This window comes from Lissotriton helveticus, chromosome 2_2, assembly GCF_964261635.1.
Source record: "Lissotriton helveticus chromosome 2_2, aLisHel1.1, whole genome shotgun sequence".
Lineage (NCBI taxonomy): Eukaryota > Metazoa > Chordata > Amphibia > Caudata > Salamandridae > Lissotriton > Lissotriton helveticus.
This window is the reverse complement of record NC_136060.1, coordinates 120,377,818-120,404,161: the sequence shown is the minus strand read 5'-3', so window position 1 is coordinate 120,404,161 and position 26,344 is coordinate 120,377,818. Positions and strand designations below refer to the sequence as shown.

Genomic DNA, 26,344 nt, shown 5'->3' with positions numbered 1-26,344 from the left:
TAAATCCTTGTCGGAATGTAAGCATGCCTTCAAACTAATTGCACTGGAAAGAATTCAAGATGTTCAAATCAGACATTGGGTTGTGCATTCACAGATCAGAGAAGCAGCTACCAGACAGCTAACCCATTTAAAAAAATTCCTGCAAATATTTGATTCCACAAGAGGCCTGATCTCAAAACTATTCAATGTTCATCATGATAGCATGAACTTGAATAGATGGGGCTACTAGTACCAATGGGCGAAATAATAATGATGAAAGCTCCAATTTGGAATGGCATAACATTCATAAAGTCTTTGGGAATAATAAGTTTGAGGTCGCGTCTGACTGTGTAGGTTAAAGGAAATCTAACCAGTGACAGCCCGTCTACGCTGGAGATGTAGGACAGACAAGGGCGTATTCCTCCATATAAGGTGGGAGTGGGAGTTTATTGAAATCTTTTACTTCATATTGTATCTTGTAGACACACTTTTGGGAGGTTCTCAGTTATATCAATTACGTTCTGGGAGGGACAGTAGCTAGAGACCTAGTGAGAATTCCGCAACTTGGAAGAGGAAGCAGGAGAGAATGGGCAAGGGTGCAAAACCCTCCTGGGTCGCCATCATTGCACCGCCATGAAAATTCTGACTAATTACTGACGAAGAAGGGATGTGCCTACAGATATACATTGGATCCAGCCTCTAGCACACACTGGAAGTAGAAACTAATTACTCGTGACATCCAAGGTAATGACACTAGGTTGGAAAAGTTCTGTACCAGAATATAGGCTTAGTGTAGGATTCCTATAATATTTAATGGAGGAGGTAATACAAAGGAGGTCGAGCTTGGCAGCTGGTTTTATTGTCACATGGTTCAGTGCTTAATTGCTCTTAATCAGCACTGCATTTTATGAGTAGATGGTCCTTAAAGGGAAACAAGATCTCCAAAATCAGAGCTGGTTGATTATTATAACATGATTTTTCCTTTTACATTGTTTTATTCTGTTTGAAAACTCAATGAAATGGTGTTATTGCAAAAAAGGTGTACTCAGCTGTGTCATGTGAACTATGACCTAACTACACCATAAAAAATTAAACTTGTTTTTATCACTGATGCCTGTGATTTTCTCTTTGAAACATGTTGCAAACATTGCTGACACTTGAGAGAAATTGCCTACATTTTAGAGGCTAAATGTTATTTTGTATGTATTGCTTGTATTTATTTAAGAGGTCGGCTCCTGGATCCCAAATGATTCATGGAAGTTACATTAAGCTTATGGCACACAGGAGTGTGAAAAAACACTGTTTAGGAAAGTATAATGAATTGAGGATTTAATATCAGATCTCAGGATTATCATTTTTCAACAGATAATTTGGACACTGTGGTTACAATAGATCTGTATGCTTACAGAACTAATTCTCTATATGTGTTTACTGGTAAATAGTTTTGCTATAGTGTTATGCAATGTGCTCTGTCAGCTGTGGGAGGTGGGCTCCTAGTTCAGTAGGAAAGTGGCTCCCAGAGAAAAAGCAGGTCTTCTTTTGTACCAAATTGGCTCCAAGACTTCGAACGGTTTGGATTTAGAGTTTGTTCGTAGAAGTGTACTGCTGGTTAGGCAGCTGAGAAGTAGACAAACATGACCATGAGAATCTGTGAGGGAGGAAAGGCTGTTTGAATATGGTCAGCGAGGAGATGGATGATTGAATGATGAGGCAGAACATGGTGTTGCAGAGCAAGATTATATAGAGCAAAATGAATATGTGTAAAGCCAGCCATGCATGATCCCTGCTAGAAGTGGGGTGTGAATGGATCTAAATGAGCATCAGTACAGAGTAGTGGAATTGGTCAGCCTGGAATGAGGAGAACCAGAAGAGTTGGGTGCAATGGCCAAGAGCTAACTGTTGGGTACAACGAAAGCTGTTTTTTTCTTTCTTCAGATGGGAAGAAGAAGGAACCTCAGCGGGGTCCTTCAGGGAGAAGCCTTTCACCAGCACCACTGGTGGAGGGGCTGCAAAGGAAGAAGCAAAGGCAGAAGACTGGATATCAACTACTGGTGCAGGCCAAGAGCCAGCACCTAAGCATGGCAAAACATTCTGCCCCTGCTGCAAAAGTGAAACGTGCCAGAAATCTGTCCCGCAAGCGTTTGCGTGCTTGGATGGCCAGGCTGGACAATTACATGGCCAGGCAGGAGGAAAATGTAGCAAGGCTGGAGAACCACCTGGACCATATTGTAGCCATGATTAGCCGGGTAGAGGAGCGGCTGAATACTGTTTTGGAGAGGGCAGTTTCCTATAAGTGACTGCTCCTTGTTTTCTTGTCCTGTTATAGAGCTGCTGTTAAATTCTTTTTCATTTAGTTTTATGAATGGTTACTTGGAATGCCACTTTACTCTGTATGTCTGTTTACTGTAATATAAGCACTTTGTTTTCATAAAAAATAAATATTTATTTTATTAGTTTATTGCCGATGTCTGTCTCTTATCGACCTGGATACTATTTTGTAATTTGGCAAATTTTCTGTGTCACAGTATCTCCTGGAAGGCCATGTGTACAGTTCCAGAAAGCACATGCAATGCCAGTAGTTTTATTTTGTTATTGTTTTTTATTATATACAGCGGTTGGTGATTTTTTTTAATAAACCAGAGCCTTTTTTCCTTTGGGGTTTCTATTAAGAATCTGTTAGTGTTTGTAATCCGGATATTGCACTAGTAAAACTATAGCTATACCTGCCATACTTCACTTTCATACTACATGTGAAATAGTGAAATGTAGAGTATTCTTTGTAGTATATTGGACTCCTGGGAATTCTGGCAGTATAGAAAATAATTTATAAGAAGGAATGGCTATTCCCTTAAAATATTGTTTTTACAACCTTAGCCTTTTGTGCAGTAAAAAGCCAAAGAAAATAGTACTGGTTTAATTGCCCCAACAAATTCTATCCCATTACACCTGAGGAAAAGTGGATCGGGGTAGTAGTTTGTCAGGTGGTGGTGCAGATATTGGCAGCAGGGATAAAATATATAGGAGAGAAAAGTGTTTTATGATGTATTGCGTTACCTCTTATTGCCATTTTGCTTAATTCCAAATCATCTTACTTGGATTGTCCTTCATAAATATATTTTCATAAGTTGTTTTTCTGCCTCACTTTGCTGTTCGTAGTTATATATGTTAGGGGTCTACGAAATCTTAAGCTTTCCAGAGAACTATTCCTGAATGGGATTTTTGAGATGTGTAGCAATTGTGTTTCACTTTTCGAAAGTTTCACTTCTAATTCTGTGCCCCATATGGTTGACTACAAGTAAATGTCTACCATCTGTAGGATGCATTGGTTATTATCAAGCATATTTTCCAGACCATACAAAGTACAGAAGGCTTAATTACAATGTAAATCGGAAAGCCTTCAACCACTGACTGGGGACTTTCTGACCGTCATTGTAGGTTTAAACTCCGACCGCCATATAACAATGACGCCGGATGGAGTTTAAACCAGCTGGGCAATCCGGCTAAGTTCCACCGGGCTCAAGGAGCCCATCGGCCAGTCAGAAAGGCCTCATAATTCCTTAAGGACGGCATTTCTGCTGTCTGGATTATGATGGCACTTCCGACATGGAAATGTTGTCGGAAAGTGCCTTTTGGTGGCCCATAGCAGGGCCCCCTTCCCCTCCACATGTGGCCCTAGGGGGGCACCTGTGGTGCCCCCTCCTCCATATCCCTGCACCGTTTGGCAGGCACCATGCGGTACCTGCCACACTATGCAGGGATGTTTGAAAACTTACATTTTACAATGGGATCTTGTGCTGCGGTCAGTTCCATTGAAAAACGAAATTGCGGTGTCGGAAACTCACACCTTAGGTCGGTCTGAAGCAACTTCAACCAACATTGTAATCAGGGCCGGAGTATTTTGCTCCAGGTTAAAAAGGACCATATTCACAATTCAAAACCTTTTTATACAGCACCTCAGGATCCTTCCGAAAACAAGAGATCCCAAAGCTGTTCACTCAGGTGAGTGGCAAATGGAAGAACCCAGGCATGCTATTGTCAACTTACCCTTCCCCCAACGTCTTCTGTTGACAAACACCCAAGGACTTGGTGATGAATCCTATATATAATGTAATCAGAGATGGCCATTGTACATGTAAAATGAAGCATTGGTATTAAAATCGTGGCTTAAACTGCCAATCCATTCACAATCAGTCATGGATCACAGCACATTACTGCTTAAATGTTCAAATCTTTAAAAAAATCCTTTATTGAACCAAAAAAATTCTTCTGCTTACGAAACTTTATATCTCTGGCAAGTATTCATAAAAGTAAGAAGTGTCTAGGACAACCAATAGAAATTCCTGACATTACAATTTCCCTTTACATTTCAAGCCAGACAGTGCTATACTTGTATTTTGTGCATAAGATGTTTGCATTCAGGGTAGGCATTGAACAAAGGATCCATATATAATTTGCTTGGGTCATAAATATTGTTTGAGAGAGTGACTTCTAATTGAGTATGTTTGGGGAATAAGGGTTTTCAGATTATTGACACCATACTTGAGGATGACTAGACCATAGGGTGGGTGCAGAAAGTCTGTGATGGAAGGTAAAAAGACAGTCTTGCCAATCATCAGCAAAGAAGTGTTATGATAAATCTAATCCCCAGAAATTGGACTAATGACATAGCCTTATTATTTCATCCATATGTTGATGTGGGTGTGGAGCTGGATAAACTTCGGGATACAGACCATTACCACATTGGGTGATATTGGAGAGAATAAAAACAGCATCATGTAAGACTCAATATACATTTTAAATAAACACGGAACCTTTTGGAATGGGGAGAGACCAAGTCGAACGGCTGGACAATATAAAACAAGAATGTAACCAAAAACAGTACTTACTGCTCTGGGCAAGGAAACTGAAGAAACTAAAAAGAAGAGGTGGTGAAGTAATTTGCTGCATCCAACTACTCCCTGATGTTGGTCATTCAGGCCACATCTACCACAAGCCTGCACTCCATTGATGGCACAGAAATCATGAGCATGGTTAAAGTCAAACAAAGAAGTGCCATGTTCACATTAGTAGAAGGAGGATTGGACCACGTAGTATCCATAATCTGCAATGCCCAGGATACTTTGCACATTTACACTCTGGTTGCCCCTTCTGGTCGTTTTAATTTTTCTTGAACTCTAATGACTTTTTTTCCCCATTTTATAGATTTAGGTTTTTATTATTTTTCTATTGGTTGTGAAGTATATTTTCCGAGTTATGTGCTGTTGGCCACTTATCTACTTACTCCATATACCGTACATACCTTATTCCAATAATTTAGCTCAGAATAACTGGCCCTTTTCATGTAGTCCGTATTAATTTTCATTTTAAACGCATTAGTGACATGGATATATTTGTTAAGCACAGCGTTATTCTGGCATAGTTAATAGTCGTGGATCTGAGCATGAAAAAGTTGGAAGCTCTGTATGTAGGTGTCACCGTTTTGATTTTCAGCCTTCACTAATCTGAAATAAGTGCTTCAAAGTTTACCTGTATCATGAGGACAGATGATGGAATGCTGATTCTGTGATCAATAAGTGTTTGTTTTTTAATTTCTAAAAATTGTTTGATATGGCTATGTGTCTTTCTTTTTAGAGGCGTTTGGTAATTTAAGGAAAACTGATCGTGGTTAAGCTTCCCGCTGATTTATTTAATAGTGTTTGAATTTAGCTATGAAAGAAAATGAGAAAATGTATCCATGAATACCAACACAATCTGGATAGGGTTTTCCTCCTATGCAAGAGAAATGCGCATTTGCTCAGTTGCAAAAACAATACACATGTAATTGGATGAATATAATTTGTTGTACTCTGCCTATGCGGTCTTATACGCACTGAATATAAATGCATTAACATACATGACGTAGATCGAAACCGACCCATGGAAGAAAAGGCAATAGTTTATGTAGGCTGTTGGCCATTAGAGACATCTCTTTATACGAACCCTATGATAATTGATGGCTCATGTTCAGTTGCTTAATTATCATTGTATTTTTTGCTGTCTTTGGTTCTTTGTTAGATTAAACATATTAATTAAATGCTGGTTTATAGAATCTGGCGGGCACATTTGTATTCAATTTCCTATTTTGAATATAGGCATCTTTTTTCTGAGACATTGCCGATTACTGCGTGTTGTGGCACTGTGGAAGGATTCGATAATTGTTGAAACTAAAATGTACATATGTATGTCTTGTTGCTGCTGATCAGATCTAGGCTTCATCAATTTGTTTCCGGTGGAGAATACTACAGTGGAAATACATGCTGGAGAAAACCTAGTCTTAAGAGTCGAATATGAGGCCTACCCAAAACCAGATGAACAAGTCTGGACCTACCTGAATGAAACAGTCCTGAATACCTCTGATCACTTTGTCCGATTCCGTGAAGAAGGCAATAACCGGTAACTGAGCTTCATTAGTTGTAATTTTTAATGCTAACTTTGAAATGTGAGGGCATAAAATATGGTGAAATGTTGTTAAATTTAATGTGGCCATGCAAACAAGTAGCTTAAAGGAAATGTTGATGCATTTTAACCAGCTGCTGGGAACTGTAGTGTTCGTCAAAGGCCATCTCCCTTTTAATAACAGGCTGAAACAATAAGCCAAACATCGGAATGTTTGAATAGAAGATCTACACAAGAATTATCGTCTGTCCTTCTGTTTATAAAGAAGGCCTCACAAACCATGTTCTAATATAGTTATCAAGTTTTGCACTTTTGCAAGGGGAATTTTCTGAATGTAGCAAAGCCTTCGACTCTCTGCCATACATGACTTCTAGCCATAATGCCCTTTCAATACTGTAAAGACTCATTCTCTATAGATTCATAGTCGTTCTGCTCTCGAACACCCCTCCAGATGGGAGGGTCTTTTTTCTAATTGAGATTCTGAGCATGGTCTAAGAATTTTCTTCTGGAAGTCAGGTTGAGCAGGCCACAGGTGTAGCATGCTTCAGGCAGAATGGTGGATGGATTTTTAAGCTCCCCAGCCTCTGAAGGCAGGACTTAATTTCTCTGTTTTGTGTGGATCCTAGTAGAGTGACTGTTGGGGATTATAGAGTATTGGATTATTATATATTTGGGGAATGACATGGACGTTACTGATCCTTATCAGAATATTTCTGATTTCTTTAGATGAAACCCCTGTATATCCAAATTAGTGGTGAATGTAGATGTTTGTTCGTCACTAGAGAGTATTAGCCTAGAATTTTCTAGCAATGCTCAATCGGCTGCAAATAAAAATGTATTTGAAGTTACTCGTCCTCAGACAGCTGAGTGGAGTGCGACGTCCTTAGTCATGTATTCGCTAGAGTAACTGACCTGTACTTGTATGTAGTAATTTGATGTCTGCACTCTTGCATTAACGAGGGTTTGCCACATTTGAAGTCATGGATGTAGGAATGTGAATGCTCCAGTTTTATAATTGGGTCTGAGGCTTTTTTGGTATAGTATGTAGAAAGAAAAGGATGACATGGAGATAGATGAAGATTGAATATACAGGAGGTCTACAATTCAATCTACCACCCTTGCCTTTTGATAAGACCAGACCTGACCATGTTTTTCAGTGTTTGTGTGCAAATTCAATAGTGGACAAAAGCAGCAGAGACAAACCAATCAGAAAACAGTACCGGTGCTCCACAAAGTATGTGTAGCAAAATAGCCTGAAGTATGTGTAGCAAAATAGCCTGACATTACCGATTAGACCACATATATCTATAGGTGAAATAAACCTCAAAGTAGCGAATTCCATCTTTATTGGTAAAGAACAGTTGGTAGACTAACCTGTTTTAAAAGACAGATTTATACAGAGTTTCCACAATTCCCTATCTTATGGTGTCACTGCCATAGGTTTGTTTTTCATGCACATATTGCCACCTTTTTTCACCCCCCCCCCCCACACACACACACACACACACACTTTCCTGTCACTTGCATATGCACCTTAAAAATACATGTGTGGCTCTGGCCACTGAAGTCAGTTACGTTCTTTCTGTTATTCTCCTTCTCTTCCTCCTGAAAGTAAATCTTAAAACTTTATTTAAATTTTGTACATAAAAATTACATTCTATCTGCCGTATTTCTTCCTGCCTCTGGTACCATGAAATTCTTTATCTTGATCCCCTCACCATACAGCACGCTTAGGGGCATTTTGTTATTTTGAATTTTTGGTATTATCAATGTCATTGTGAGATGGAGTTGGCTTCTCAGGCCGTTTCCTGTAGTCCAGAGTTAAACCTTTTTCTCACACGATTCCCTCACTCACCTTTAGTAGCTTAATATTGCTGACTTCTTGAGTGTGGGCATTTCATATTTTAACTGGCCACACCCTCTATGCCCACTGTAGCTGGACCGAAGTGACAAAATACTATTGTTTGTGCAGACAGATGGCCTGGAGTTTGTTTGGCAATGGGAGAGGTCAAACATTTATCATTAAGTTAAATAGATGTAATTCCTTATGGTAGTCTACTACTTACCAAGGTCCGGTTTATTAATTTGGTACGAAATGCCATAACAGCTGCACCCTGTGTAACTTAGCAGAGCTGTAATATGTTTGAGTGAGTATGTACATGTAAACTTTCTATCGGATCTCTGATGCTTTCATGTCAGAAAGTATTACAAGACTACTAACGTTCATATGGGTGAACGACTGTAGAAAGTAGAAGACGATTTTGGTAGGTATATTCTAGTGTCCTTGCCCTTTGCTCAGGTTGCTGGGAGTAAATTACCAGACATCACATGAACAATACACCTATTGATACACATATGCCTGCCAGCTGCCTGTTGGTTTCTGGCCACTGAATTTAGAATTCAGGCTAATATATAATAGACAACAGCATTATATGAATTCTGATTGATTTAGCAAATCCCTGCTGATCATACAGATTGCTAATTTTGTTGCACTGGAATCTGTGAAGATCAGATCTTGGTTATTACAAATAACATGTACCGAAAAATGCCTTTACAAAAAAAAAACCTCCTCGGAAATTTGATCTTCAATTTAGGAAACAAATCTACAATTAGGATTTTCAAGCCCTGAACTGGGTCAAGTGGTGCAATAGAGGTTTATTAATTATGTATAGACCCAAGCACTTTTGTTGCTTCTGTTCAAGGTACCTGAATATTGTATTGTAAGTGGAGGAGAAACTCTTGATATGAATAGGTATGTGGCTAGGGTTAGTGAATTCTGACAATCTATTTCTGCTTTTACACAATCTGGTTTCACTTTTTCTTCAAGAATTTGATTGATTTGTTGGCAGGTACACTTGCTGAGTGGTATCGTTTCTTAATATTATGGTTCTAAAAGCAACGAGCAGTTGTTTAGATAATGGATATCACCATTCAGGATGGTGACAAAAAAAATAATAATAGAAAAGATAGAATAGGCCATGATAGAGGGTGTCCATGTATGTAAGGAGTACATTTCTGGTAGAAATCTAACTAAGAAGCAGTGGGGTGCTAAACAAAAAGCGGGGTACATTTTATTAGAGCATTGTTAGCAGGAAGAGGGCTAGCGGGTGGGGTGGTAATGGTATTTGAAAAGGTCCCTATGCAGTTTCCCCCTGGGTTGCAGTTGATTATTAGCAGTTCTGATGCTGAGGGAGATGTTGTTCAAGAACCTGGGTGAATGGACTGGAAAGCCTTGTTTTCTGTTCTTCCTTACTGCTCATCCTGTTTTCAATCTGTCAATATCTTGGATCCTAGTGTGGTGCCTGCCATGAATAGGCTTCCATTGTGGCGCTGCATGTCATAAGTGGCTCAGCCAGGTATGATAAGGATTTATATCAGAGGGTTTTACAAGTGATACAGCTGGTTTTGAAGATAATGCGGGTATGGAGGGGTGTCAGGAAGCTTTTCTCTCTAACATTTAATTATTTCCAGTTTTAAAACCTAAACCTTTCAAGCCTGTGATTGCATGATGTTCTCAATGTAATAACTAGAAATATAATTGTATGCAATGTTATTTTTAAATGTTTTTCACAGGTACATTAGTGAACTTCACTTAATCCGCTTAAAAGGAACGGAAAGAGGCATTTACTCATTTCATGTGGCCAATTGTGATGACCAGGCGTTCGCAGTTTTTAACATCATTGTGAAAAGTAAGTTGAAAAAATTGGAAAAAGGTCAGAAGAGCCTTGGGTGTCATTCTGTTTGTGTAACGTTGCCTGTCTTGGTGATTTTGCAGCTAAACCTGAAATCCTCAGCTCTGAGCGGCTCGACAATGGCATGCTACAGTGTGTTGCTACTGGCTACCCAAGACCTACCATTGATTGGTACTTCTGCCCGGGCATTGAGCAGGGGTAAGTACAATGAAGATTCAGTCCCTTGCAGGAAAAGGCAGGTTCTTTCATGACACAAGTACAGTTTGCTTAAACTTATGTCTTTAGATGTGAATTATTGCTTTGTTATATAGCACACATTTACATTATAGCCAGTTCACAGAACCAGTATGCTGTTGAGTGTGGGGAAGGGCCATGTCAGCATGACTGGGAGATCCACAATCCCCAATTAGCAAGGATCAATAGCATGCCACGCTGCATCAGTATGTGTAGTTTAGCCCATGTGTAAGTTTACATCAAACTTGTGCAATATGTGTAACGGTGACGCCAGCAAAACAAGGATGCAGTCCCTCCAGCCTATACTAGCAATCATTGTAAATTAATAAACTCTGTTCTAATGTTGGATGAATATAAGATTTGCCCAGAAAGGCGTCCATATCTTCCCTCCACTAGGCGGTGTTAAACAATATGGCAGTGTTTCAAAAGGATTCTCTGACGTTTAGATGTAGGCTTGTAATAGGTCAGTGTCAGTGGCATGCTTATCATAGGATGTCATCTAAAAATCTACCAGGCAGATTGTGGATGACCCAAACGTTTCTTTTAGTGTATGTCCAAGCAATAATGTTGATTTCGTGCAGGGTGTTGTTTTGTCAGGTTTGTTAATCTGTATCATATTATTAACTTGTTAACTGACCTTTGCATTTTAGGTGTATTTAAATATATGCACGCACAGGTTTCTAATATCACTGCCTTCTGTTGCCATTTATTTTCACCAATAACTGATAAATATCATTAAGTTGGATAGGAATCAATTGTTAATGGTGTTCCCGGAGGTGTAAAGTTATCTGTTTCTCCGCAAACAACAAAAAAGCAGAATTTTAGAGTACAATGAGATAATAGGAAACATCACGTTGATGGATTTTTCAAAATAATTAAATATTAATGTAAAAATATAGAGATTAGCTTTTTCATTAGTATGAAAAAACGCAGCTCTGCTGTTCAAGCAGTTCATACACATGATCTCTTTGTTTACAACAGAATACGTGTTCTTTGGGGACACAACATTTGATGAGAATCTCCACTTTTGTGGATTTTGCCTTCTTAATTATTTAGATGAGCTGTTAAAAAGACTATTGCTAATTGTCTTTTGTTGTGCAAAAGTTGCTTGTACAGTGAAATATCCTTTGCGACTTTCCTATCCATCTTTAGAATTTGGTGTCTACATTTCTTTTAACATTCCCTGAAACTCTGGTCCAGTTCCCAAACTGGCGCCCTTTGTTACCCCTCCTAAAATTGATTGATCAAATGGTGTTGTCACTTCAAAGATTATCGGATCCATCAGCCTCTCACTTTCCAAAGTCCCTATTTCAAGCCACTTTAAAAGGTGCTCATTCTAACAGATATGTTTGCACAGCATTTATTTAATTAAAACATCTTAATGGTAAATGGCGCTTGACTGCAGAAATTCCCCAACCCAGTCACGTGTTTGAACACACGGATCGGAAATAATTTGTACTTTTGCTAGGAGTTCATGTCACAGGGAGACTTCTTTCCCATTCCTACACTTTAATTTATCACATCATTGCATTCCTATACATATCATCTTGGCTTTAGTTCCATTGAACCCATTCAACAGAAGCACCTGAAAAAGAACCTATGTAAAAGAAAAGCCCAGGTCTGTCAACAAGACGTCCTCACAACATGAAGTCCTATGGTAACCCGAACAATTTTCACTGAGCATTCAGTCCCGCATGTAACAATGCATACTTTCCACCACCCCCCTCAATTCCTTCCAGGCTTTCGCTCTTTAAAGCAAGATTTCCCACCATGCCTACTTCATTTGATGTCTTTTAATTAGTTGGTCGCCTGTATGCATAGGTAATGAAGAGCTGGTACAGCCACTCCTTTTCAATCTCTCAAGCGGTAGTCTGAGCCGTTTTATGTTTGCTTCTGAATATTTATCTGTACATCATTTAAGCACATGGACAATATTTGTTTAGATTCGTAGTTGCTGTCACATCTTCTCTGATGTCTTCTACTCTGAGCTTTTTAGGTAAGCAGTGGTCTCCTTAAGACAGTAGGAATTGTTTTGCCTTATAATGGGACAGCACTTTGTGGTGTGACGGACAGGATATAGATTTTGTTTAATTTAACAGACAAACCCTTAAGCTCATTAAATACCAATATTTAATGGCTTAACCATTTACCTGTTGATCAGAAAGGAACCACTTTTATCAATTTTCTTTGGCATCTTGAATAAGTTAACAGTCAGACAGTGTTTAAAGACGTTAGGAGAGCTCACGGATATGCACTCGCTAAACTGTGATGATCTTAGCTATTTATGGAAATGCAGGATTTTTACGGTGATGGTCAACGTTTCAACTGTCACTTCTTAACATTCCTAATGTTTCATGAGAAGAATTTTGCCTATCCTTCTGTACGGCCTATTGGCTTCGACTTATGTTGAGACTAATTTCACAAGGCAGTGCTGCATTGTGCATCACAGCAATCACTAAAACTAGGAGCCTACTATTATTTGGAAAACCGCATTGGCCGTGCTCTGGTTGGATCTTGAAGAAACAGCCTGGATTGTCTCCTCCCACACTCCATTCCGAAATGACTATGGAAGCATTTAAATACTAATGCTACGTACAGGACTAGTGAATGAAAAGCTGGCATTTAACATATTACGTAGAGTTCTAATATTCACTCATCTCTTTCTCAGTAGCAGCACTAGTTCACATGTAGCTGCCCGAATTGTGAAGACCGAAGCCTAAACATGCACATCTGTTTCCCTAAATTGGGTCAATGACTGTTCCTTTCTACCCGTGTTTAACATGACTGTTAGTATTGTAAGATGTTATGCTATAGAGGGTGGTGTCCCTAAATGCCTAGACATGGAAAGCCTTTCTACATTAAAAGGTGTTCCCCTCATTGTAATGCCGTCACAAATATGAATTTTATATGCGTGTGGGGGCTATCGACTTTGATCTAGAATTTGTTTTGCTTCGATTAAAAATTTGAAAGCAGTTCGCATAGAGTATTATTTGTAAAGAAGCTTTTCCAAATGTGCTGCTTTAAATAAATGTTTATTATGAAATATGTTTGCTTCTTAATACCTAGGTGTACAGATTCTCCTGCAATTATTCCAGTAGAAGAAAAAGTCTATATGGAAAATTCATCATTTCCTTCTACTGGGCAAATAATCGTTGAAAGTACTATCGATGTGGGAACTTTGAAGAAAAATGGCACCGTTCAGTGTATCGCGTCCAACGCTGTGGAAAGCACTTCGTCAATGTTCAGTTTTTCTATTGAGGGTAATGCCACAGTACTGTTAGAGATTGGTGATTAATCAACAATGGAATGAAAAGCAAAATTCCCCCTACTCCCCTAATCATCTCTCCACTTGCAGAATTACAAGTATGCAGATGAACAGACATTTGTTTGTCCATAAAAGTCTAGTTTTATATTGAATGCACTGGAACATAATTTTAGGTTTCTTGTGTTAGGCCTTCAGGTCCTTAGTTATACTGAATGTTCATGTGCAGATGGCATGTCTAACAACAGAAATCTGTCCTCAATAGGTCTCTTTTCTGTTAGCCTACTTATCTAAAAATGTACCTCATTTTTTATTTCTAATCAGATCTACACACAATGCGTAGATATGTTTTAATATTAATAGTTTACCCAATGAGGTATCCTTCCTCAGTCTTGCTTAGAATTTGGTCAGACTCAATGGCCTACCAGTAGAACATTTGATCGATATGGGGTCAAATGCACACATAGGTTCAAATGTTGAACTCATGTTTTCTAATATTATTTGCAAAAGCAGATTCAGTGACTCTTGTTCACAAATGTAGTATTTGCTAGCATGTACACCTGGAGAAAGAAAAAATTATAGCGAAAAATCTGCTATATTAGACACTCATGATCGGTACATAAATATGACACACCACTGATGCAGTGGGGTTTTCTAAATAATGCATTTGTTATCCTGTCTAAAAAGTTCAGATTGTAATTGAGGCGGTAATGCCTAAATAGGAAAATCAGAATAGGGATGTTTAGTGGTAGGATATGGGTTGGCTGTGAAAACTGTGCATGTATGATTGCACTGTAATAAATGTTGCTATAGTAAATTCTGTGGCATAACAAATCCCATTTTCTCTTTTTTAGAGAAAATCAGCACGCACACACTCTTCACTCCCCTACTGATAGGCTTTATCGTGGCTGCCGGGTTGATGTGCATCGCTGTTGCTGTGTTGATTTACAAATACATACAGGTATACTAAAATGGTGTTTGCTTGTCTTTAATTTTGTTTTTACCAGCAGTTGCAGTAGCATGGCCATAAAAAAATGGCAGTAATGTGTGGGGGGTATTCTGTGTTTCAGAAACCAAAGTATGAAATCCAGTGGAAAGTGGTTGAAGAAATAAATGGAAACAGTTACGTTTATATAGACCCAACACAACTTCCTTATGACCACAAGTGGGAGTTCCCCAGAGACCGACTCTGCTTTGGTTAGTATAGAAGCACATGTTTGTATCATCCAACAGTTAGGTTGAGCATTACTTCATAATTCTATGTTTTTGTTATTTAGCGTTCTAATAGTGGTCATTCTGAAATTCCTTTTTGTTTTGTGCATGCATGAATGGTATCAGTTTGGCAGTCTCCTGGTCAAACAGTGTTTGATTTATTCTTAATCGGAGGCACCTTAAAGTCAGTACATGTTCTAAATCTGCTAAGAGAGTTCTATATCAGAAGAACTCCCATTTCTCAATAGAAAATGCTCCAATCTGGACGTAGACAAGGAATGACCACTGGCTTTTAATAAGAAAATTCACAGGTTGAGGTACTCTCAAACAGGAGTAGTGTATGTGCCTCCGAGGACACCCTGGGCATGGTGTCAACCTATTTGTCAAGTACTTGAGACACGTCTCCGTTAATGTCTTGTTTAAACATGTTTTTAAATTAATCATTTGAATATCCACAACTGTTTTTATGTTATGCTTGAGTAGCTGTAAAGGTTCTCTTGATACCATTTGTCTTTGAGGTAAAGAACATTTTAATCGATCGATTTTTGTTCTGAGTAGCATTTCCTTAATGGCAGTATGTCATTCGTAGGTGTCTGATTTAAATGCAGCCCATGAGTCCTTGTTTGAGTTCATCCATGTTCATTTGTTTTATGAGTTGGGGCCTTAAAAAAGGAAGATACCTTTGATGTAGTATTGTATTTTTCATATTTAGTGAAAGGCAAGACTAACTGCTTACATTTTATGATTACCAATGGTAAATATGGCAGTCCAAAGTTTTATATTATGTTCTCGTTTAATAATTTCTATAGGGAAAATTCTTGGAGCTGGAGCTTTTGGCAAAGTTGTTGAGGCAACGGCTTATGGCCTGTTCAAGTCTGACGCACCACTGACAGTAGCTGTGAAAATGCTGAAACGTAAGTTCTTGTATGAGGCTTAGGAAAACTCATGCAGTTTACTGCATTCAACTGGAGAATGCGTCGACTAATAGTTATTTGTGCTTTTCAGCGAGTGCCCACTCCACAGAGAGAGAAGCGCTCATGTCTGAGCTCAAGGTCCTCAGCTACCTTGGTCACCACATCAACATTGTGAATCTCCTCGGAGCCTGCACCGTCGGGGGTAAGTTGGTTACAGCTTTACTGGTCTGTTCTACTCTGATGTAAATATAATCATCAGTCAATCCTCCCTATTCTGTCATTGACTTCAAGTGGTAATTATCAGAAAAAAAGTTTCACAGATACGTTAATATTTGTATTTTTTTATATATATATATTAGCATATAGTTTTGAAAGTTAAGATGAAGATGTTGATCTGACAGCTTTTTTTTGCTCTAAAATTTTAATTGGATAAACACAGAAGTATATCGATGTGCAAACTAAAACATGAAATGTAGGTGGTGGACAATGTTTACTTCAATAGTGTCCAGCCTAGAGCCAAGAGGGCTGGATCCCTCTCTGGTTTTCAGGATATTCTCATTACACACATTATATATTTAATTACATAAAAACTCATGAACATCTGTACATAGTTGGTAGCTATCCTGAAAAACCTCTATGAAGCTGACCCTTTTAGGCCCTTCATCAAACATTCCTGGCTTAGGTCAAGCTCAGCCTTTCTGATAAATGTAAAGTCAATTAGTGTCTCAAAAGTATTTTTTTTTTAAATTGAAATTCTCTGTATTATTTGTTTGTAGCCAGTGTGAAATCTAATCCCTCGTGCTGCGGTCCCAGCATTGAACCATTTGACCGATTTCGCAATTCCCCCATTTTTATGGTGGATTTAAGGCCATCCACTGCAGTGCTGTCTTGTGGTGTTAAACATTTATTTATTTTGGATGACTTATCGAAGTCCATAGGTATTATCTATGCTATTTATTTCCAAATGCAGCAATATCAAATCAAAGGAAATTGACCCGGTGTTATGCTTTAGTTAGAGCATGCATTGTTAATGGTTCTTACCTGGCATCAATCTTGATCAATCAGTGGCGTAGGAAGGGGGTGCGGTGGGTGTAGGCCGCCCCAGGTGTCATCATTGAGGGAGGTGACAAAATGGCAAAAATATGTGTTTTAAACACATGTTTTTGCCATTTTGTCACCCCCCTCAGTGATGACACTTGTCACCACCGGCTTGACAAAATGGCAAAAATATGTGTTTTAAACACATTTTTGCCATTTTGTCAAGCCGGGGGTGACCAGAACTTTTCTGCACCAGTTACCACCTGACCTTGCTACGCCACTGTGACCAATGAAGATATTAATTAAAGTTTAAATATACTTGGTGTGTTTAATTAACCTTTTATTTCGTGGCTTGCCTGGAACCAATGTCCTTGGCCAATAAAAGCATTTTTGGCATTTGGAACTGTAAGTTACTCAAATGTTATCAATTAGCCAGTGTTCTTTCCCTTCCCCACATTAACTTAAAGTAAATAAAAGTAGTTATGAGATCCCAGATGTCCAATGTAGGCCCTTGTCAGATCTTCAGTACAGCCACATTTAAATACTGTGGCTCTAAGTAGGAGTATTTACACAGTGAATTGTTACTGGGCCTTGATTTTGCACCTGTACCCAGCATTGGTTAATTGTGCAGGCAGCATTGTGAATTATAATAAAATTATTAAGGCTTTGGCCTCCCGGCGCTGTAGAATCTATTTGAACATGGACCAAAAATACACAGGAACCATATATATTTGTGACTTTATTGAAGGTGCACATTTCCGGACGAATTGAATGATCGCATTTATGGTTTATGTCCTGTTAAATCGTTACAGTCACATACCACAATTTATGGACAGGCCCCAGCATATATCGGGGATCGCCTGATGCGTCACACTCCTGCTCGGGCTCTCCGTTCCTCTGCTGCCTGCCAGCTGGTTGTCCCACGGTTCAACTCGGCCCGCAAGGGTGGGATAGCTTTTTCCACGTTGATCCCACAGTTTTGGAACAATCTTCCCAGAAACTTGCGTAAAGAACCGAATCTCCTTCTTTTTAGGAAAAAACTTAAAACCATCTTGTTTTTGGAGGCATTGACCACAATTTAAGTCTGCCCTTTCCAGCTCAAATGCACTGCCTGTTGTAATTTTCTCCTCTAGAAGCGCGAAGAGACCTGATGGTGAACCTGCGCTATAAAAGAAATAACTAACATAACATAACATAACAATTGCTAATGTTTCCCTTTAGCACGTCACATCTGCCTACGTCATGCATACTATTTAATGCTGGTAGGCCAGTGAACCAGCGCCGCTAAGATTTTTCTTAGGGCACAGTTCATTCTATACATGCCAGATGCTGGTCCAACCATAGGCATCCGTCAAAATGTTCTCATTTGAAAATCCAGGGACCCAACATTCTGTCCTCCTCCCATTATTAAATCTAATAAATGTGTGGTTTCAGCTATTTATAGTTTGCAATATTTTCTGCTATGAAACAGGCTTTTATCTATGACAGTGAGGTGCAACTTAGTTTGGAGAGTTTGTTGAACCGTGTTTCCTTTGGCAGCACATTAACCCCGCTTATTTCAAGGTAGTCTCCCTGTCCTAAATTCTCTCTGGGATCGCACATAGGGCGAGTGAGGGACTTTATTGGATGTGTATGCATAGTCTCACACTCTTGTAGATGTGCTGCTAACGCAACCTGAAGTTGTATTTTAAACAAACGTAAATCAGACCGGTTGTTTAAAGACTTTGTAAGATTTCAGAGCATCGCAACTTCCATCAGGAAGTGAACAAAACCAAACAAAGGTGTCTGGCCTGACGCATTAATGCCCAGCCTTGAGCGTGAATTCGTTCTGCGCCCTTGTGTTTATTTAACCTGCATCTGCAGAATCTCTTTGGATTTATAATGGTTTCCTGCGAACGCTCCACTTCAACCTTGCGTCCTTGCTGTCCAGTGAAATGGGGATCTAATCTTCTTGTTTGACTTTTAAAAATACAGATGTCCCCTTTGAGGACAACGATAGTTTGTAGTCGATCTTCCTGCTCAAAACAGAGTGGGTAGATGTTTTCCCACGCCTTTACCTCGCCAAGACAGCCCTGTGTTCCAGCACATCTGTGCAATAAAATATTATAAAATATACATCGTTTCAGCAGGTTCCCATAAAGCTACTATTTAACAGGCCCTACTCTGCTGTCTCCATAAGTGAACTAATAATGTGGGAAGCTTTACTCAGGTGATAAATTGATCAAGGTATATAGAACCATGTGCGCAAACCCAGTTAGTTCAGCGTTTGCCCCGTGCCTGCTTTCACATATAGTGGATTCTTGCAAAGGTTTGTTCCATCCTTTGGCCCACCTGTCACGTCTATTGCAAACAATGTCTTCCTTGACTGCTCATCATCTTGGGGTTTAAGTACCACGCAAGCTGATCGATCATTCTTCATCTTGGAAAGCATAGCAAACCTCATTTTTGAAGTGCAGCTGTCAGCATTGCTGCTGAATACGTCAGAGACTGATTGACATACCAGTGCACAATGGACCTATTACATCATATCACAAATAAGATGAAGACACCTTTTGACTGCTCTGATGACTAGGGGCCTGTTCGGGGCCTTGCAGTCTATGCAGTGCTTGTCTAAAAACTCAAATATTCCCGTGTAACCTTCCCAGTTTTTAATAAATTGCTAGAATATGTAGAACCTGCTACAGTACTTCCTTCTTCAATTTCAAAACGAAATACTTCTCATATACTGCACCTACATATTCTCCCTAATTTCAATTCATGTGCCCAGTTTTCCATTTCACAGTGTTAATTCTGACCTATTTCCTTCACCTGTGCCTGCTGATCACCTACACAGTATTATTTATCCGTAATGCACTGCCCCGTTGCCATCCACTGATTGTTAGGACACCATAATATTCTGTTATGTTCTTCTAAATGGCTGGTTTCAGCCCCTATTTATGCTTATTTGTTGGTTATTTAAATCTGCTGGTAAAAAGCATCCCTTGATGCTGCCAGTAGCTCTCTTTGCCTTGGTTTCTGCATTGCTCACAATTGTCCAGAGGGGCTGTAATGTTGCAAAACATCAAAGGGTTGGTTTCTCAAAATAGTTTGCTTAAGAGCCTCTTGATCAACTTTGTCTAATGCTTCACTTGTCCTTGACGCTATTAAAGACAGCCCTTCCCAGCTAATGCTGGTGCTGTGATTTTCCATATCAAGTAGATGATTATGTGTATGAGTGTCCTTGGGTGATCTTTTCTTGTATTCCTCTTGCAGTATAGTACTTATGAGCAATGGCTCTCCTGATGTGTTTACATGATAATTATCCTAGTTTACACTTAAATGTTAAGTTTGCCAACATTCACAGTTGGAGTGCTGTATAGTGAGTTGGTGCTTAATATGATGTACAGTCTGCCTAGGTGGAACTTTTCATTACTGTTAAAAGATGTTCTATCATTTGTCGCCTCATTTTGTTCTAATTTAAAAAGGCTAATAAGACAAAAAGGCAGCCGCCATTCTCTTTGAACAGCAAGGGCACATTAAATAAATAGATCTCGGTTCTCTTTCCTGCTTCTATTACCAATTTTTAGCTGTTCAGAAAGTTGAAGATCCCAGATTTCTGCTTTCCATTTAAATAACAATTTCTTAATACTCTGAACCCTGCCAGTGAGGGCAGCCTCGACATGTCCTCCTCTAAGCCACACATTTATCTATCAAGCCTCCCATTTTTGTAACGGGTTGCCCTGATCACAATGGTCAGTTGTGGTTATCACACCAATGATTTTCAAGTGACTAAAGTTCACATTTTTTTAATTAAAAGTTGGCAATACTCAAGGAAAAATTTCTCTATTTCACAGTAAAATCCAGACGTCATAAAAAACTCGATTTGTAAGTGAAGTGAAACAAACACATCAGTTTACATTCCACGTTCTGGAAAAGCCGCTACTAAGGAACTTTCAGTGGACTTGATTTCAGGTGGGAGTAAATCAGTTAGGAATACATTTTAAAATGTAGGTGCTGTTCTTGATCACCCCTCTGTGCAGTGTGAATAAATGTTCCAGAATTAAGGATGGCAGGTACTAAACAAATTACTTGCAGTTCTTCAAAGGGAGAATGGCCTACTCACACTTGGAGAACAATCTCTCTGGAAGCCAGTGATGATAACAGAAGTCTTTGTAGATTACAGTGAATCTGCTAGTGCATATTGAAGTTCTTGTGGGAGAATGCTTGAGTCTGACCCACATAAAGCATTGGAAATTACCCTTCCTAGTGTAGGAGACATAGCTGTTCTCAATTCTACACTCATTAGTTAATCACTTCTCATACTGACTTTGAGTCAAGCTAGGTGCAGTCATTTCTCTCTGTCCGGCATTTGCTCTTTCCTCTTGTATATAATTTAATTATTCGGAGTGATAGTTGCTTTTAACGAGGCTTGTTCTAACAACGGGGTGCGAATATTACTGTTAAACAATGATGAAAATATAGCATAAAATTAAATACTGTGTTCTTTAACATTCATGCCCCAACCTTTGGCTCAAGACCCACCTCTCATTTCTTTTCAAGTTTAGAGTGTAATTTATATGCTCATGTATTCACCTCTTCCCATATTACTTTTTCTTTGATTTTGCACTGACCACATATATTGTGACCCGTATGTTCACTATGTACTAGAAATTGTATTTATATCCCTCTAGTATTGGAAGTAAAACCTTGAGGTTTTTGTTTTTGGGGGGTTTCTGGTAATCTCATTGACACTATATTATAAGTGGCAACCACATTCTGCTAAACGTGATATTTCCTACACTCAGTAATTCCTATTTAACCAAGTAATGTCTTTTTTGTCCGAGTTTATAATCTCTATACCTATTGGAGCGGGTATTCAGCGAATGTACATCAAAAGAAAAAAATTATGATAGCAGTCTTTCACTAAATGCAACCCTTTAAAAAATCAATCTGTTTTTCTTTCAGGTCCCACTTTAATAATTACAGAATATTGCTGCTATGGAGATCTTTTGAATTATCTACGGAGAAAGCGGGATTCATTTATTTGTCCAAAGCTTGAAGACCATGTTGAAATTGCACTTTACAAGAATCTTCTAAGTCCAAAGGACCTTTTGTGGTAGGTCCCCCCCTCCCAAAAAAATATCACAAAACGTTTAAATCTAGAAAATTGAATATTGTAGGGTAGGTGATCTCGATGCAGAGAGATGTAGATGACTTGCAAGTTAGTTGTTATTTAGGTGTTGCATGCATCTTCCACATTAACAGTATTTGCAGATTTAAAAAAGATTAGCAATCATGAATGGGGTGAATGTATGTTCTGCATTCTGTCCATCAATTGTTTTTTTTGATTTGTCACCCCGAGTGGGCCGGTTATGCCCAGACATGGGTCCCGTTCTCTCCATGCCACTGGAGTCAAGCTATCCTGGCCGATGAGGGCTGAAAGCCCGAAACCGGTCCTAGGATACTTATTTCCAGTCCAAGGAGGACCTGGCCTGGCAGTTCGGGCTGGACTGTTCCCATTGGGCGCAGGCTCACGACTGATTTGCATATGGCTGGGTCCAAATTGGAATGGCATGTTGAGCAAAAAAAATAAATACATTAGGCCCAGATCTCTGTACTGGGGTGAATGTATGACATTGTTCTGCATTCTATCCATCAATTGTTCTTTTTTCTTTTTGAAATCTATGGCGAAATCTATGGCAGCAGTACCCCAACAAGTTTTTTTACAAAGTCCTCTTTTAATCATGATGACGATTTTAGATTGCCAGAGTCTCTCAAGGATTTTATCCAACCACAGTAGGGGTGATCTGGATGTGAATTAATGTCCCTCAACATTTGTTGTGGCCATTTTCAAATTATAGGCTGGTAGAGACAGCAGTAATTTCTGTAGTGTAGGTCACTAACCCGTACTCTAAGAACAAGGTTTTCCCCTTCAAATTAAGTAAATCGTCCTGGATATTTTTAATCCGAATACTAGTAGTGGGTGGTAGGTAGTCCACATTGGCATCTGGTGGATTCGTGTTTCTCCATACTTGTATGACTAGTTGATCAGGGCTTAAACCTTTGCCTGTAGTTATACAATCTAATACAGGCAGTGCTACACCTGGATGTAGTGTACTGTTTGTAGTTGCCTTGTATTAGTGAATGCATACTTGTAAGAAATGTTTCTCTCATGCCTATCTAATGATGAATTTTCTTTCTCCCACTACCTACCTGGTATCTAGGCCTATTCTTACTGCTATTGGGGCTTTTAGAAAATCTTTGCTCAAACTTTTTCTTTGCGCAGTAAAGTATTCTAAAACCATCATTATGGCCTTCTGTGCCTGCTTAACCCTGTAACAGTACACAACTTTAGTGCTGTATCTAAAATTTAAAAAAAGCATCCAGTTCAGTTAAACCGAGAACATTATTGTAGTAGAGTAAACAACTGTATTAGCCTCACCCCACACATCTCCTGTTATGTTTAAAAGACAAAAAGGACCATCTGGCAGACTTTTTATTTAACATATAAGATGCTGGAGTTGGTTATAGCTGGATAAAGAATGATGGAGAGTAACATAATTTTTCAAGGATGTCTTGTAAGTAACTCATGTTTATTTTTAAACAGCAACTTGAACAGTGAATATATGGATATGAAACCGGGGGTTCCTTATGTTGTCCCGCCCAAGCAAGAAAAAAGAAGATTTGGAAGGCCCAGTAAGTGTTTGTGTATTAAATCATTGATCATAAAAACCAACATCTACTGTATTTACAAAATTTAGTCAAGGTAGATTTTGTTTTCCAAATGAACATTGTGAAAAGAGAACTTGTATGTGGATACTGAGGTTTAGTGGTATTGCACCTTCCCTTATGATTGATGTGAATTAGCAACTCACATAACTCCTGCTATCCATTGTTCAAAATCAGATGTAAAATAGTTCTCTTGTATAAAAGTGAAAACACAATGTTTTGAACTCCAGCCGCTTCATTCTCGAAGACCATTGGTCCATTAGAGTTGGTTGTGTGACTTTAAAATTTTCCAGTACAACCAGTATGCATGTTACAGATATTTAAGCTTTTTAAAGCACCCTACCTGCCTTCTCAGTACTTCCACTAACTTAACCTGATCTACAGATTTAACCAAAAATGTGGTGTGAATTGTAAGGAGAGGTGTGAACTGTAATTCTGAATGCTTATTGACCTGCAGCACCCATAAAGATATTTTTCGAGTGTTACAAATAATGTGATGCAATATTTCATTGACCAATCTTGGTGTGGAATCTAATTAATGTTATTGAACATGAAAATGGACCGACAAGAAATACCATACATAGGCAAATCCTGTGAGTGAATATTAGCCGTTACTATCTAACCCACAAATATGTTCTGCAATTTATAACTAGGTAACTAAATATTACAGAATTGGCTTAGAGATCAGCACAAGAAATGTAAAGCTAGCCTTGCTACCCAGAGTTTATCAAAGAAAGGTGCTGCACGGCAGACAGATAGAGAAATATGCTGTCTGGGTAGTTGGAGAGAGAGACTATATTACAAGGAAAAGTAACTTCGAGGTATATCTACCATTTGGTTTGTGGTCCTATATAAATTGCCTTGAGCTTGTGCTTACACAGCCTTATATCTGTCAAAACAAGAACACAGTTTTCTAAGATTCAATATGTCAAGGGCACACCTGTTTCTGGAATACGCTTGACAGATATACATGCAGGATAAGATTGACTGAAATTTAAATTTCAAAACTGGACTGAAGAATGCTCGTTTGTGAATTGTTATGATTGCACATATGTGTTCATAAAGCAGACCACCATCGTCACAGCTGCTACTGAACTCTCTGCCTTAAATCTCTATAAAACAGGTTAATCTGTGTCCTATGACTCCGTTTCCCCAGTCCCTGGTCTATCTGCACCTTCAAGGGTGAACACACAGGCACTACTTTATTTAGTAACTCTGTAAGGCATAATTGTAATGATTTCTCTATATTGCTGCAGCTGGAGCCTTCCTCCTGATCCATTCTACTGATGTCCAACCTTTTTGGAACAGTCAGACGTAGAGGTGGAGTCAGGGTGTCTCAGTAGCATACAGTGACAACAAGTATATATTACTTCCCGTAATCCAATAATAGATATATCAAACTCCTTAGGCTAAAGTATTTCCCTTAGCTATCAAACTTGAAATTATATTGAAAAATCCCTTAATTGCTACAGTTCGCTACTCAGTGAAAAATACATTTTTAATGTACACTGTTTTAAATTATGTAAGCTCTTCCATTTAACTTTGAATGTAAACAACCATAAAATTGACCGGACTTGAGTGCACAACTCGAAGTTTGCTATGAAAACACCAACCTGCACAGCACAGTGCAAACCATATTGTGGTGCTTCCTGTGACATCTGTTGCAGCACATATTCTGCTTAAGTATCTCTTAACATATGTTTTCCCTCAAAAGCACTGAGTTATAGCTGTACGGGTTTGAGAAAGTACTGTAGTATATAATGAAACAAATGGAACTCAGTAAAATAATGATTTTGTTCTTGGCGCAATAAAAAAGTAACATTTTTTTCTTTGTTTGATAGGCTCATACATTGATCGAAATATTAACATCTCTGTCCCCGAGGAAGATGATTTGGCTATAGACATTGAGGACCTGTTAAGTTTTTCGTATCAAGTTGCCAAGGGAATGAGCTTTCTCGCTTCTAAAAATGTAAGTGTTTCTCAATCATGGAGTGTTAGAAAATAAATGAATGTTCTACACAACCGTGGGCACTCTCTAAGATTAATTGAAGTTGCATGTAATCAGGGGAGCAATGATGCAATGAAGCAAGCATTGACTGTTCACACAACTAACTGCCAACCCTTAGACTCCTACCCCTCAACCACACAAGGATATCTCACTGCATACCTCACACATTCTACAGTCTAATATGATCATACACTTCCCACAGAGTGACTAGCAGAAATGGCTTGTGAGATAAAAATTATCAAATGCTCTTTTTGTTCTCCAGTTTGGCTAGTACCCATGCAAAATGATTAGAGTAAGAATTGGACTCTTAGAACAGACACATTTATGGTTTACTAAAATATTGTCTCTGCGTTGATGTTTTGCCAGAAATGTATTCTCTGGTGGATATAAATGCAGTTATTTTTTTATGATCATTGGTTTGCATTTTTAACAGTTTGATCGTATTTCTCACTGTCTCTGAAAAACATCAACAGTTTGTGACCCTGATCAGAAATATGCTATTAGCAAAATAAACCCCTTCCTATCATAGTTGTGCCTTTTGTAGAGAACCTGCAATTTGCCAGAGAATTAATTAATTATTGAATTTGAACTGTGGAAGGGATGTTGCTGAATCTCTTGAAAGAAGGTCTGTAAGTGTATTTTTATACACACACCAACTGGATTGAACTACAGAAGAGGCATTGCTCCATCTCTTGAAAATATAATGCTTTAGGTGTGTTTAATCAAAAAACAACACTATAGAGTAGTCTTGATCCTGACTCAAATGTAATGTATAAATTGTGCTAGATGAATAACTTTGCTCATACCTACTTTTTCCTGAGGTAAAATATGGAGTCAAACAAGAAAGAGGGCAAACCTATTT

At 38.7% G+C, this 26,344-nt stretch overlaps 1 protein-coding gene across 1 annotated transcript in view; it reads left to right on the top strand.

Annotated features, from left to right (window-relative positions):
- The window catches only part of KIT (KIT proto-oncogene, receptor tyrosine kinase), a 126,438-nt gene that overhangs the window by 83,109 nt on the left and 16,985 nt on the right, over nt 1–26,344 (top strand). The window contains exons 6-16 of the mRNA XM_078678187.1: nt 6,222–6,411; nt 9,988–10,103; nt 10,190–10,304; nt 13,407–13,600; nt 14,457–14,563; nt 14,673–14,799; nt 15,624–15,728; nt 15,820–15,930; nt 21,711–21,861; nt 23,353–23,441; nt 25,316–25,443. Coding sequence (XP_078534313.1) covers nt 6,222–6,411; nt 9,988–10,103; nt 10,190–10,304; nt 13,407–13,600; nt 14,457–14,563; nt 14,673–14,799; nt 15,624–15,728; nt 15,820–15,930; nt 21,711–21,861; nt 23,353–23,441; nt 25,316–25,443 — 1,433 coding nt within the window. The remainder of the gene's footprint in view (nt 1–6,221; nt 6,412–9,987; nt 10,104–10,189; nt 10,305–13,406; nt 13,601–14,456; nt 14,564–14,672; nt 14,800–15,623; nt 15,729–15,819; nt 15,931–21,710; nt 21,862–23,352; nt 23,442–25,315; nt 25,444–26,344) is intronic.